At 45.4% G+C, this 13,490-nt stretch overlaps 1 protein-coding gene across 1 annotated transcript in view; it reads right to left on the bottom strand.

Moving 5' to 3' along the window:
* LOC122934229 (cytochrome P450 2K1-like) overlaps positions 1 to 13,490 on the bottom strand; it is a 46,431-nt gene that overhangs the window by 22,126 nt on the left and 10,815 nt on the right. Inside the window, exons 5-7 of the mRNA XM_044289539.1 lie at positions 11,260 to 11,420; positions 9,221 to 9,397; positions 7,727 to 7,868 (exon numbers count right to left, since the gene is read on the bottom strand). Of these exons, the coding sequence (XP_044145474.1) occupies positions 7,727 to 7,868; positions 9,221 to 9,397; positions 11,260 to 11,420 (480 nt within the window). The remainder of the gene's footprint in view (positions 1 to 7,726; positions 7,869 to 9,220; positions 9,398 to 11,259; positions 11,421 to 13,490) is intronic.

Below are 13,490 nucleotides of genomic sequence, written 5' to 3'. Positions count from 1 at the left end.
CAAACGACAGGTGTCACGCATGAGCTGCCACTAACTGACATCAAAGTTACATAGGGGAGTACTCCTGTCTGCTTGAATCATCAAGAAATCATTTATGGCCTTTCTCTGTTCGTATAGACGGTCCAACATTTGGAGCGTGGAATTCCAACTGGTGGAAACATCGCATATCAGCTTATGTTGGGGTATACAGTTTTGCCGCTGCAGCTCAAGGAGAGTATACTTTGAAGTGTACGAGTGGCTGAAGTGCATGAAAAGTTTCCTGGCCATTTTTAGGCACCATGGTTCCAATTTTGAGTTGTCACGGAGACAGCCAGGATTTGATTTCTTGATGAAGGATACGAAGCAGTTCCTTCCCATGTGACTTTGTTCACCCAGGCAAACGAGGTGCAGAACAATGTGAACCGCCATGCCCTGCACATGTGGTATGCTGGAGGGGCACTGTGATTAGTCCCTGCAGTGGAGGCAGAGGACATCATGAAGGATGAGGAGACAGAGGCAAACACTGGAGGCGGAAGCGGCGTCACCTGGCCAAGTTGCTAGTGTAGCTGTGCAGGGACCACATTCACCTAGTGGGCCGTAAAGGACATGTATTGTCCCTGACCGTAGTTAAAGCTCCACACATCTGCGCTGCCGTGCACTTTGAAAGACACTGACCTGCTCAAGAACTGGCCCACCTTCTGTTCTACATACGGGTGCAGGGCTGGTACGGCCTTTTTGGCAAAGAAATGACAGCTTGGGACTCTCCACCTCAGCTCGGCAAAAGCCATCATTTCTCTGAAAGGTACAGAGTCTACCACTTGGAAAGGGAGGGGCAGCACCAGCAACTTGGCCAGGAGCACATATAGCTTCTGTGCCTTTGGATGAGTGCACACATACTGTTGTCTCTTGTCAATCGCTTCGGTGAGCGATTGCTGACGGAATGACTGGCGAGGAGGAGCAGGAGCATCAGGACCAACAGATGATGGGAAGGACAGACAACTCCCTTCGGCCGAGGTGGTGGAGCCTTGACTGCCTGAAATCGGGTGCGTGCCACTGGGTGATGCAGTGGTGGCTGCAGCAGGCTTGACCGCCACATTGGAGCCACAGTTCTCCCAGGCCACTTTATGGTGACGCTGCATAGGGTTGACTCAGGGCCATGGTACCAACATTGGCACCCTGGCCACGCTTCACCTTCTGCCCACAGATTCTACAAATGGCCATTTTCACCTCCTCCGGTGGCTTTGCAAAAAACTGGCACGCCGCAGAGTAGGGGATGTTCCCCCCAACACTCCGCACTGACTGACTGCTACCTCCTCCGCTGCTTCTTTGAACCCCTGCACCACTACTTTACGGGCAGGTGGGATCTGCGAAGCGGGTGGTCTACCCCAGGCACTTTTGGCTCTTGACCTCCCACTGCTGCCACCCTGCTGACTCCTGGCCACACTAGCGACTTGCTGGCCCCGACGCTGCCTCACGGGCAAGCTGCCACCCTCTTCTCCCGATGATGAAGCCCCTAATTCATCCATCTCCCAAGTGCAATCAGCTACATCATCATCATCAAGTACTGTCTGCACGTCACTGATGTCCTCCTCAATGGTCTCTGGGTCAGGAGCCTCACCGCTCGCATCACCAGCTCCCACGCCACTCTCCTCATCACTACTTGCCTGCTTACCGGAGGAAGCGGCAGATGTCTCTTCCACATCTTGGCTGGCCAGTAGCTGCTGACTGTCCTCTAGTTGCTGGTCCTCGCTGTATAGTGGAGCTGAGCCCAGAGCATATAATACTTCAGTATACTATGATCAGTATGATATGATTCGAAACGCGTAGACATAGACTTCCTCTTTGGTTTTTAATGCACTACTTCAATAAAAGCTGCCATGTTTTGTATTGGAAGCTGGATCTCTGCTCTTCCTTTTGGACATAATACTTCTCTAGCTGAGGGAACAAAAAAGCACAGAGGCAGGTTGAGGACAGGTGAGGGAACAGGGCCTTCCTAGCCTTTGAAATGCTGTCATTCCGTCTGGCGGAGACAGAAACTTTTAAAAACCTTATGGCGATGACTGTCCCACAGTACGTTGTTTCCTGCCACCACTACTTTTTCAGGTGAGCCATTCCTGCCATGCACAACAAAGTAGCAGACAAAATCAGGTGTGCACTGCACAACGCCATCTGTGGCAAGATCCACAAAACTACCGATACGTGGACCAATAAGCACGGGCAGGGATGTTATATCTCTATAACTGCGCAGTGGGTAAATACACTGGGCCTGGCAGATAGCAGTTTGGTGCATGTCCTACCGCCACCGAGGATTGCAGGACATTTCTTGTTGCCTCCTAATCCGCTTCATCTTCTACCACTTCCTCATCCTGTCAGCGTAACACCTTCACCAACAACTTCAGCATAGCCAGGGGGAAATGACAGCAGGCTCTTTTGAAACTCATCTGTTTGGGGGAAAAAACCCACACCGTGCAGGAGCTGTGGACGAGCATGGAACAACAGATCGATGAGTTGTTGGTGCCGCTGAGCCTCAAGCCTGCTCTGGTAGTGTGCAATAACGGGCAAAATCTCGTAGCAGCTCTGGGCCAAGCTGGTTTGATGTACCTCCCTTGCCTGGCACATGTGCTGAATTTGGTGGTGCAAAGGTTCCTGAAAAATTACCCCAAAATGTCACAGCTGCTGCATAAAGTGCGGGCTGTCTGTGTGCGCTTTCGGCGTTCTGACCCTGCTGCTGCTCACCTGTATGCACTGCAGCTTAACTTCGGCCTTCCCGCTCACTGCCTCATGTGTGACATATTCACAAGGTGGAACTGTACCTTGAACATGCTGGAGAGACTGTGTGAGCAGCAGCAGGCAATAGTGGAGTTTCAGCTGCAGCTTGCACGGGTGAGTCTCTCTGCGGAACAATACCACTTCACTGCCAAAGAGTGGGCCTCCATGCGGGACGTGTGTGCTCTGTTGCGCTGCTTCGAGTACTCAACCAACATGGCCAGTGCCGATGATGCAGTCCTTAGCTTTACTATCCCACTTATGTGATGATGGAAGGGGATGTGGCACAGGAGGAAGAGAGGGAGGAAAAGCGATCATTTCCACGGTTATCAGGCCAGTCATTCACAAGTGGTTTGGAGGGTGGGTTCCTGTACCAACATAGGCCAGGTACACAACTATCCAGCCAGGGCACAATTCTGCAGGAAAATGAGGAGGATGATGATGAGGAGGAACCGTGTTCACAGCAGGGTGGCACCCAAAGCAGCTTATGGGCATTAATGGAGCATGGTTGGGGGATACAGAGGACACAGACAATATCACTCCCACATAGGACAGCTTGTTGTTGCCTCTGGGCAGCCTGGCACATGTAAGCGACTACATGCTGTGGTGCGGGCGCAACGACCGCCGAGTTGCCCACATTCTGACCAGTGCTGAATACTCGGTGGCCATCCTGCTGGATCCACTCTACAAGGACAACGTGCGAGAACAAGCGCACGCTGTTAGACGCGATGCTGATGGTATTCACACCTGACAGCGGGGGCTCAGTGGAAGTACAAGGCGAAGGCAGAGGAGGAGAAGGAAGAAGTCACCAATGCAGCTGGGGCACTGGCATGACCTCAGAATGGAGAGTTAGCATGGCCGAAATGTGAAAAACTTTGTCAGCATGCCACAACAACCAGCACCACCAGCTGAAAAAGTCTTAGCAGAAGGCAGCATTTCAGCAACATGGTGGAACAGTAAGTGTGCACACGCCTACACGTACTGACTGATGGGTCTGCCCCATTCAACTTCTGGCTCTCCAAATTGGGCACATGGCCTGAGCTTGCCCTTTAGGCCTCCTGCACACGACCGTTGTGTGCACCCGTGGCCGTTGTGCCGTTTTCCGTTTTTTTTCGCGGACCCATTGACTTTCAATGGGTCCGTGGAAAAATCGGAAAATGCACCGTTTTGCAGCCGAGGCCGTGATCCGTGTATCCTGTCCGTCAAAAAAATAGGACCTGTCCTATTTTTTTGACGGACAACGGTTCACGGACCCATTCAAGTCAATGGGTCCGTGAAAGAACACGGATGCACACAAGATTGGCATCCGTGTCCGTGATCCGTGGCCGTAGGTTGCTTTCATACAGACGGATCCGAAGATCCGTCTGCATAAAAGCTTTTTCTGATCTAAGTTTTCACTTCGTGAAAACTCATTTCCGACAGTATATTCTAACACAGAAGCGTTCCCATGGTGATGGGGACGCTTCAGGTTAGAATACACTGCAAACTTTGTACAAGACTGCCCCCTGCTGCCTGGCAGCACCCGATCTCTTACAGGGGGATATGATAGCACAATTAACCTCTTCAGGTGCGGCACCTAAAGGGGTTAATTGTACTATCATATTCCCCTGTAAGAGATCAGGGCTGCCAGGCAGCAGGGGGCAGACCCCCCCCCCTCCCCAGTTTGAATATCGTTGGTGGCACAGTGTGCACCCACCATCGCCCCCCCTCCCTCCCTCTATTGTAATAAATCGTTGGTGGCACAGTGTGCCCCCACCATCGCCCCCCCCCTCCCTCCCTCTATTGTATTAAATCGTTGGTGGCAGCGGAGTTCCGATCGGAGTCCCAGTTTAATCGCTGGGGCTCTGATCGGTAACCATGGCAACCAGGAAGCTACTGCAGCCCTGGTTGCCATGGTTACTTAGCAATAGTACAACAGTAGACGATTCATACTTACCTGCTTGCTGCTGCGATGTCTGTGAACGGCCGGGAGCTCCTCCTACTGGTAAGTGACAGTTCTTTAGCAATGCGCCGCACAGACCTTTCACTTACCAGTAGGAGGAGCACCCGGCCGGACACAGACATCGCAGCAGCAAGCAGGTAAGTATGAATCTTCTACTGTTGTACTATTGCTAAGTAACCATGGCAACCAGGGCTGCAGTAGCGTCCTGGTTGCCATGGTTACCGATCGGAGCCCCAGCGATTAAACTGGGACTCCGATCGGAACTCCGCTGCCACCAATGATGGGGGGGGGGAATGGGAGACCGCACACTGCCACCAATGTTACTGCTATAGAGGGAGGGGGGGGCGATGGTGGTTGGCACACTGTGCCACCAACGATTTAATACAATAGAGGGAGGGAGGGGGGGCGATGGTGGGGGCACACTGTGCCACCAACGATTTATTACAATAGAGGGAGGGAGGGGGGGGCGATGGTGGGCGCACACTGTGCCACCAACGATATTCAAACTGGGGAGGGGGGGGGGGCTGCCCCCTGCTGCCTGGCAGCCCTGATCTCTTACAGGGGAATATGATAGTACAATTAACCCCTTTAGGTGCCGCACCTGAAGGGGTTAATTGTGCTATCATATCCCCCTGTAAGAGATCGGGTGCTGCCAGGCAGCAGGGGGCAGTCTTGTACAAAGTTTGTAGTGTATTCTAACCTGAAGCGTCCCCATCACCATGGGAACGCCTCTGTGTTAGAATATACTGTCGGATCTGAGGTTCACGAAGTAGCTCATATTCGACAGTATATTCTAACATAGAGGCGTTCCCATGGTGATGGGGACGCTTCAAGTTAAAATATACCATCGGATTGGAGAAAACTCCAATCCGATGGTATAAAAGAACTCCAGACTTTACATTGAAAGTCAATGGGGACGGATCCGTTTGAAATGGCACCATATTGTGTCAACATCAAACGGATCCGTCCCCATTGACTTGCATTGTAATTCAGGACGCATCCGTTTGGCTCCGCATGGCCAGGCGGACACCAAAACGACTTTTTTTTCATGTCCGTGGATCCTCCAAAAATCAAGGAAGACCCACGGACGAAAAAACGGTCACGGATCACGGACCCACGGACCCCGTTTTTGCGGACCATGAAAAAAAACTGTTGTGTGCAGGAGGCCTTACGCCTTGGAGGGGGTAATCACAGACAAGCGCAGCTGCCTGTCCACAGCCAACGTGGACAAGCTTGCATTCATTAAAATGAATCAGGCATGGATCCCACAGGACTTTTCCATACCTTGTGCTGGAAGTCTTGAGTAGAAAAGTATACCAGCCACACCCAGCCTTTGTTATACTCCAGCGCACTATCTCTTTGCATTCTCTTTTCTATTTCCCAATGTTTTGGAACCTTCCCAAATTTATAAAAATAAAATAAAATGAAAAAGAATAAAAATTTTAAAACAAAAACAGTGTTGGCTACCTTCTCCTTCTCCTCAACAACCGCTTCCACCTATACCGCCACGTTCACCTCCTCCTCAGTCTCCTACTCCACTTTGACCTCCACCTCCTAGTTAAAGATTATTATTTATAATTTGTTTTCTATTCTATGTTATTTTAAGTCATTTCCCTATCCACATTTATTTGTAGGGCAATTTGCCCTGCTCTTACCCCCATTTTGCTTCCTTTTGCAGCCCTTTAGCCCTTACTACGACTATTTTACAGCCATTTTAGTGCACCAAAGTTCAGGTCCCCATAGATTTCAATGGTGTTCAGGTTCGTATTCGAGTTCTGGTCAAGTTCGGGTCACAAACCCATACTTTTAGCCGAAGTTTGGCCGAATCCGACGAACCCAGACATCCATAGGTTCACTCATCCCTACATATAACTGCACCGCTGAACGGTAAATAATATATATTTATTTTGCCACTAATACACGCCAAAAAGGGCTTACATTTTTTCACTTCACCACACAACGGTTAATTAGCCCTTTTCCCCACTAATACAACCCAAAAAATTCTTCAGAACATATAACTGCACTGCATAAGGGCAAATAAGACATAGAAATATTTCCATGTAATAAACTCTGTTAATGGCCGTATCACACAGCACTTGCACCCCAATAAGAAGAACGGTTTGCTGGAATTACAGAGCTGTATAATGGCAATTTGGATCCCCTGTCAGTGTAGTAAGGTGTAATAGGATTGTTCCTATTATCCAGGCTGTAACCTCCCCTACTGAACCCTGCTCTGCTTCAATACTGTGGAATGATTCCTCCCTATCCTTACCCTGAACTTCTATACAGCGAAACTAAAGTTTTAAAGTCTTTTCTACCACTGTCCCTAGTGCCTGCTGATGTCTCTCCCTGCACTGAGTACACTAGAAAATGGAGGAATCCAAAATGGCTGATGCTATTTATAGGGCTGTGACATCACAGGAGCTGGCTGCTGATTGGCTGTATGCATGGCATTGTGGGTGATCCTGCCTTCCCAGAGTTCTTTGTTCCATGCCCAAACATGTGCAGCAGCCATTTTAGGAAAAAAAATGTGATTCATTACCATTAAGCGTGAGGAAATTTGGATTCAGTGCAAATCTAATTTTTGCTGAAATTCTGATCGAATTCCACTTCATCAACTTCGATTCACTCATCTCTAATCATGAGTTAAGGTCATTAATAGAGATGACTGAATTGATTCTAAACTTCTATGTAAATTGTTTAAAATTTAGAGGAGGATCTGAATCCAAATTTTTGGTGATTTGATTTTGCCAAACTTATGGAGGGGAGGGTGAAAGAAAGAGAGAGAAATAAACAAGAGAAACAAGACAGAAAAAAATAGGAGACCTCAGAGTGTTATGTGTCAATACACAAAATTTCAAGCCAATTAGAACACTTTTGGTTTAGGTTGATTAAATTTGGACCCGTATCGAATCGGTCAACCAGTGAATCATATTTTCAGTGATAAATGCTTAAATGACCCTGTTGATACGAGAAGCCAAACAGTTCATCGACCATTTCATTTTACAAAACCATAAAGCATTGCTCTATAGCTCTTACTTTGAATTTCTGGATATTTCATCATGAGCAGAAGCCCCCATCTCAATGTGGTGGACGTGGTCTCCATTCCAGCAGTAAACAGATTTTCTACAAGTGCAATCAGGTTCTCATCATGGAAATACAAAGTAGATTCTTGTTTTCCCTACAAAACAAATTAAAGAAAGTATGTAACAATTTTTAAAATAAAATATGGCATATAAAGGGCTTCTCCAGGACCATAACATTGATGGGCTATCCTTATGACACACCAACAATATTAAATTGGTGGCGGCTCGACCTGTGTGATACCTGTCGATGTACAAAGCTCTGTCCTGTCATACAACATCAGCCACCACCTCTCCATCTCACAAATGTCAGATAAGACCTGGCTGTAAGGCAACTGTATTAAGGACCCCCCCCCCCCACACACACACACCTACATACACATCTCTGTCAGGACATGCCAAAATCTAACTCAATCACAACCTCTCTAAAAGATTTGTAGAATATTCTGCAGAATGACACTGGTCATTATACTACCATGTATTTATTTCTACATTTACTGTTTCTTTGACTATGCTAAACTACTGACAGCATTAGACAGGCACCTGGAGAAAGCTGAACAAACATGTATTTTTTAGAGCTGTTCTCATCAGGAATAGTGTGAATATGAAGTTTAATTCTGCCACATTCCCCTCTGGCAAGTGCCCAGGGAGGGTCTTCACTGTGAAGTGAAGGCAGAATATAACTTCATATTCACATTACTCCTGATGAGAAAAGCTCCACAAAAGACATGTTTTTCCTGTTCTCTCAAGGCCCTGCCTAGTGCTGTTAGCAGTTTAGCAGGGTCAGAACTGATGACAAGCTCCCTTTTACCCAAATTTAGCCTTCTTCATAGACATTAAGCGACAAAAAAAGCATTTTTGAACATAAGATGTTATATGTTTTCACTATTTCCGTACTTTGAAAAGTTAACTATGAAAGCCATACCTGCTGAATAAAGTGGCTTTTTTATGTAAGGAGATTAGCAGATGTACATTATTTACAGATGTAACGAGCATTAAACACAAAAGCATGTGACTGGACAAAAGGACTAAGGCTAGCTTTGAGAAATTGTACACAATTCGAAAAACTTGTGTTGCTTTTTTCCAAGAACTGTGCCTCTTCTGTCCATGGATTAAGTTTCAATGCTGCATACAACGTGTGAAGAGGTGTGGCACTGTTTTGGGAGAAAGTAGCCTTGGGTTTTTTAATCCTTGAGAACCGCTTTAGTTATTACGTCAGAGTATGTGTTGGTTTACAACGGATAAGCTGCACATCTGTGAAAAAAATTTATGGAAGGTGGAAATGATCGTAGCTTTTGGCAACAATTTTTGTGGACAATGCAAATACAAGGCATTTAATATTTATTTGGTCTATTTGCCGCCATCCCTAGGAGACCTAGCAGTGACAGGGGTCTATGTAGAGGGAATTACAGGTTTTTACCATTTACATAATTAGAAATATCGTTTTTACCTCTTGTTGCTTCACCAGATAAGCATCGACAAGGTTCCGCTGGTCATTGATGTCCAGCTCTTTTTTATGTCTTGTGAATGTTGTTCGTATGAACTCATGCAGCTCTTTCATGTTTTCAAAAACTTTTCTGTGCGGACCAGGCATCCAGTGGATCAGATATGGATAACTGTTGTAAAGCTTGATAGAAAACAACAAAAAGAACTCCATAAAACTGCATTTATTTTATCGCTAGGTGGGAAATCAAAAATGTTTAGCGCACAAATGTAGTATGCATTTGGGCAAGAGGGATATAAAGTGCAGCAATGCCACTCTCGTTCACCTTGGATACAATGTGTCTAGTAAAGAAAATTGGAGTAAAACTGCAGGTCAATTTCTACTTCGGATTTCCCCCATGGTGGCCCCCGCTGTAAAAATGTTGCCTATGTTGGCCCATAATGTCCCCCATAGTGGCTTCCACCTGTAACGTTTGTTTTTAGTAAAAAATAAAAATAAATCATTGACCTCATCCACCTGCACGCACAGAGGCAGTTGCTGCTTTTTTGATTAAAAAGGGTCTGCCGAAGGACCTGCGCTCAGCGTGATGACGTCAACATGCGCTCCCAGCATGATCGCGTGGTGATATCATCATGCTGAGCACCGGTCCTTTTCAGTGAAGAGAGGAGTAACTGCCTCTGCGTGTGCAAGTGGATGAGGTGATTGATTTTTTTTTTTTATCTCTAAAATGCACTAGTCTACCTGTTTTTAACGGCCTTTAGATGGGTGCACTCCTGTCTAGGCGGCCGTTAAAAATGGTCCCATTGATTTCAATGGCCAAAAATAGGACATGCCCTATTTTTTAATGGCTGCTATCCATTGGCTGTTAAAAAAAAAAAAAAAACAGCCATGTGAATAGATCCTTAGACTGCATTGGTTCTGAAATTGGCACTGTGATGGCCGTCCCAAAAAATAGCAGTCATACGTCTGTTTTTTACTGTTGTGTGCCTTTAGCCTTAAGTAATCCTTCACACTTAGGGCTCATGCACATGGCCATTGTCCGGCTGTGTCCTTATTGCAGTCTGCAAACAGCAGGTCTGCAATCATGGTTGCCGACCCATTTACTTGAACAGAGACACGAAACCCCCCGACAGCACTCTGTAGTTTTCTCTTTGTGCCTCAACACCTTAAAAAAAATAGCACATTTTTATTCTATGTTTTGCGGTGCGGACTGATCATGGACCCATTCAAGTTGATTGAGTCTGGATCCGTCTGCGGAATCCGCGCAGATGTTGCCCGTGCATTGAGTAACCGCCAATTGTGGTCCCCAACGCATAGAACAGCTGTGTGCATGAGCCCTCACAAACACTCTGGCCAGACATGTCTTCAAAAACCTGTATCCCACAGTGCACAGTACAGCCACCATTGCAAGAGTGCAATTGCCTGCCATAAAGTCTACTGAGAGAGACTTTAGGAAGAAAGTGCACAAAGAGGACAATAACTTTTTACGTAAATTCAAACATTGCTATCTGGAAGAGAACTTCACTGTGTATAGATGGAACTGTGACTGCTATAGTTGGATGTACTACAGCTCCCATTTTACACGACAGTAAAGAAAATACCCAGTTATCTGAAAAAAGTCTCTCATGGCCATGTAGGAAAGGGCCCTCAAAATTTAAACAAAGAGTGCAGCTGACCACCGAAAACAATACAATAATTATGTCTACATCTATAAAAATTACAATAACTAAAAGGAGGACCCACTTTAAACATTTTAATTAGTGGCACACTATGCTACTAAAATAAATATAGAAAAGATGTGTAAACAGATCATTTTGGAGTTTTACATTTTCCAGCTAAATAAAGCAAACAACAATATAAAATGGCATAAAAATAAAACCTTATACATCACAGAAAAGAATACAAAAATTATTTGAAAAAATAGAATAAAAAACAACATATAGTAGTTTTCAATCCAGGATATAATAAAAATTGACACTGCTCAGTCACTACCAGGGGAAAGAAGACCGGTCTGGAACTAGTTAGTCTACATAAAAATAACTTACCCTGACCAGACGACTTCCTAGCAGTCTGATATTTTCATTGATTAAATTGACTAGCTTCACTATGATGGGATCTTCATAATCATATCGAACACCAATCACTGTGGACACGATTATATTGGCCACTGCCGTGTTGATTATTTGCAGGTTATCGAAGGGTTTTCCTGAAATAATTTTTTAATAAAACAAATCAGTGTAAACAGTTATTATATGCATGGAGCCACAATAAGGATAAACTATTTTGGAGATTATGTGCTAAAGAAATAGTTCCTGAAATTGTAATCAATTTTGATTGATTTCTAGATTTCTTTTTATTATTTGAACTCCATTTTCCACTACACAGCTCCATATCCTCTGCCTATAGTGTCAAACAATAAAATACTGTCTGTCTGCAGTCACCACTAGTGGGATCTTTAGAGCATCCTATATACAGTGTTATTACAAAGTTTAATATAAGGAATGGACAGTATACCGTATTCTCCCTCTAGTGGTGACTGCAGGCAGCTAACATTTTATCATTTAACTTCATGGCCATCATGACTATCTCTATTAAGGAGACATTCAGACTACCTAATGAATATTTCATGTTTGTATCTAGCAACACAAAGAAGAAGCAATTGGTGATTGACCCATTATTTATTGATTTAATGTGTCTCAGATGAAAATAAAATGAACTCAACCTGTATGTCCATGTCTCCATGGTTACAGACTATGATCAGGGTACAAAAATTAAGGATGAACAGAACTCCTTAGTATAAGAGTAGTGGGTGCTCGTCTTCAAGAGGGTGGTAAAATCCCCCAAAGATTAAAAAAAAAAAACGGAGACAGCAAGTCCAGACTTGTAGAATTTAATCCAGATGCAACGTTTCGGCATAAGATAGCCTTTGTCAAGCCGAAACGTTGCATCTGGATTAAATTCCACAAGTTTGGACGTGCTGTCTCTGTTTTTTTTATTATTATTTATTTATTTTATTTTGTATTTTATTTTTCATCTTCATGATTAGGGTACAGTCTGATTCTGCAGTCACTTTTCCAACTTGCCGTTCCTCTTGCTAACCTATTGACAGTGGAAGAAGTCTTAAATGGAAGAGAGTAACACATGACTGACAGATAAGACTACACGCAGGGTTTGTTTTTAGCCTGTTACCATGGAGACACATAGGTCTGCCAAGGTGCTGTATACTCAAAACCACAGGAAATTAGCGGTGGCCGAATTTGAAGTGGCCACAAACACTATGCTGGGTCCCCATCAAAGTGTCACCACGTGTTGCTGCTCTCTAGAGGGAATGGTAAGGCATGGTGCACCACAATGGGAAATAAGTTCAGAGGGTCTGCGTTTACAGCAAACTGGTGTGCTTCAAAACAATACAGGCAAGGCGCTGAGCTAGCTTATTTCCTTTGGTAGCAGAAAGATCTGTGCTGAGGAAAGGCCTGAGTTAGTGTCTTAGGCTAATTTCACATCTGCGGCACAGAGATCCAGCAAAGAATGATGAGAATCGACAGGACACAAACCGCTGAACGCACCGCCCAATTCCTGGTATTTGCAGCCAAATCTTCGTCGGTCCCCATTATATACTAAATGGGACCAATATGCATTCTGTTGCATTCGGCAGTGCCGGATCTCGAAAATTCCGGCAGGATATTCTGAGCCGGAAGAGCCTGTCCATGCCGCATGGTAAAACAACTGGTGACCCAGGGTCTGTGGCAGAGTATCCTCTTCTCAGCATCTTCTTCTGGACACTCCTGAAGTCTGGCAGAGTCTCTCCTATGAAATACTGCTCCCTATCTGCAGACAACTACTGCTCTACTTATATATAGTTCCTAACTGATCTAGTGGAAGGGGTGAATCTGGAGAAGCACAGCATAAGGCCTCATGCACACGACCGTTGTGTGCATCTGTGGCCGTTGGGCCATTTTCCGTTTTTTTTCGCGGACCCATTGACTTTCAATGGGTCCGTGGAAAAATCGGAAAATGCACCGTTTTGCAGCCGAGGCCGTGATCCGTGTATCCTGTCCGTCAAAAAAATATGACCTGTCCTATTTTTTTGACGGACAACGGTTCACGGACCCATTCAAGTCAATGGGTCCGTGAAAGAACACGGATGCACACAAGATTGGCATCCGTGTCCGTGATCCGTGGCCGTAGGTTGCTTTCATACAGACGGATCCGAAGATCCGTCTGCATAAAAGCTTTTTCAGATCTAAGTTTTCACTTCGTGAAAACTCATATCCGA

The sequence above is a fragment of the Bufo gargarizans genome, chromosome 4, assembly GCF_014858855.1.
Source record: "Bufo gargarizans isolate SCDJY-AF-19 chromosome 4, ASM1485885v1, whole genome shotgun sequence".
In the NCBI taxonomy this organism is placed as follows: Eukaryota; Metazoa; Chordata; class Amphibia; order Anura; family Bufonidae; genus Bufo; species Bufo gargarizans.
This window is presented reverse-complemented; position numbering and strand designations above follow the sequence as displayed.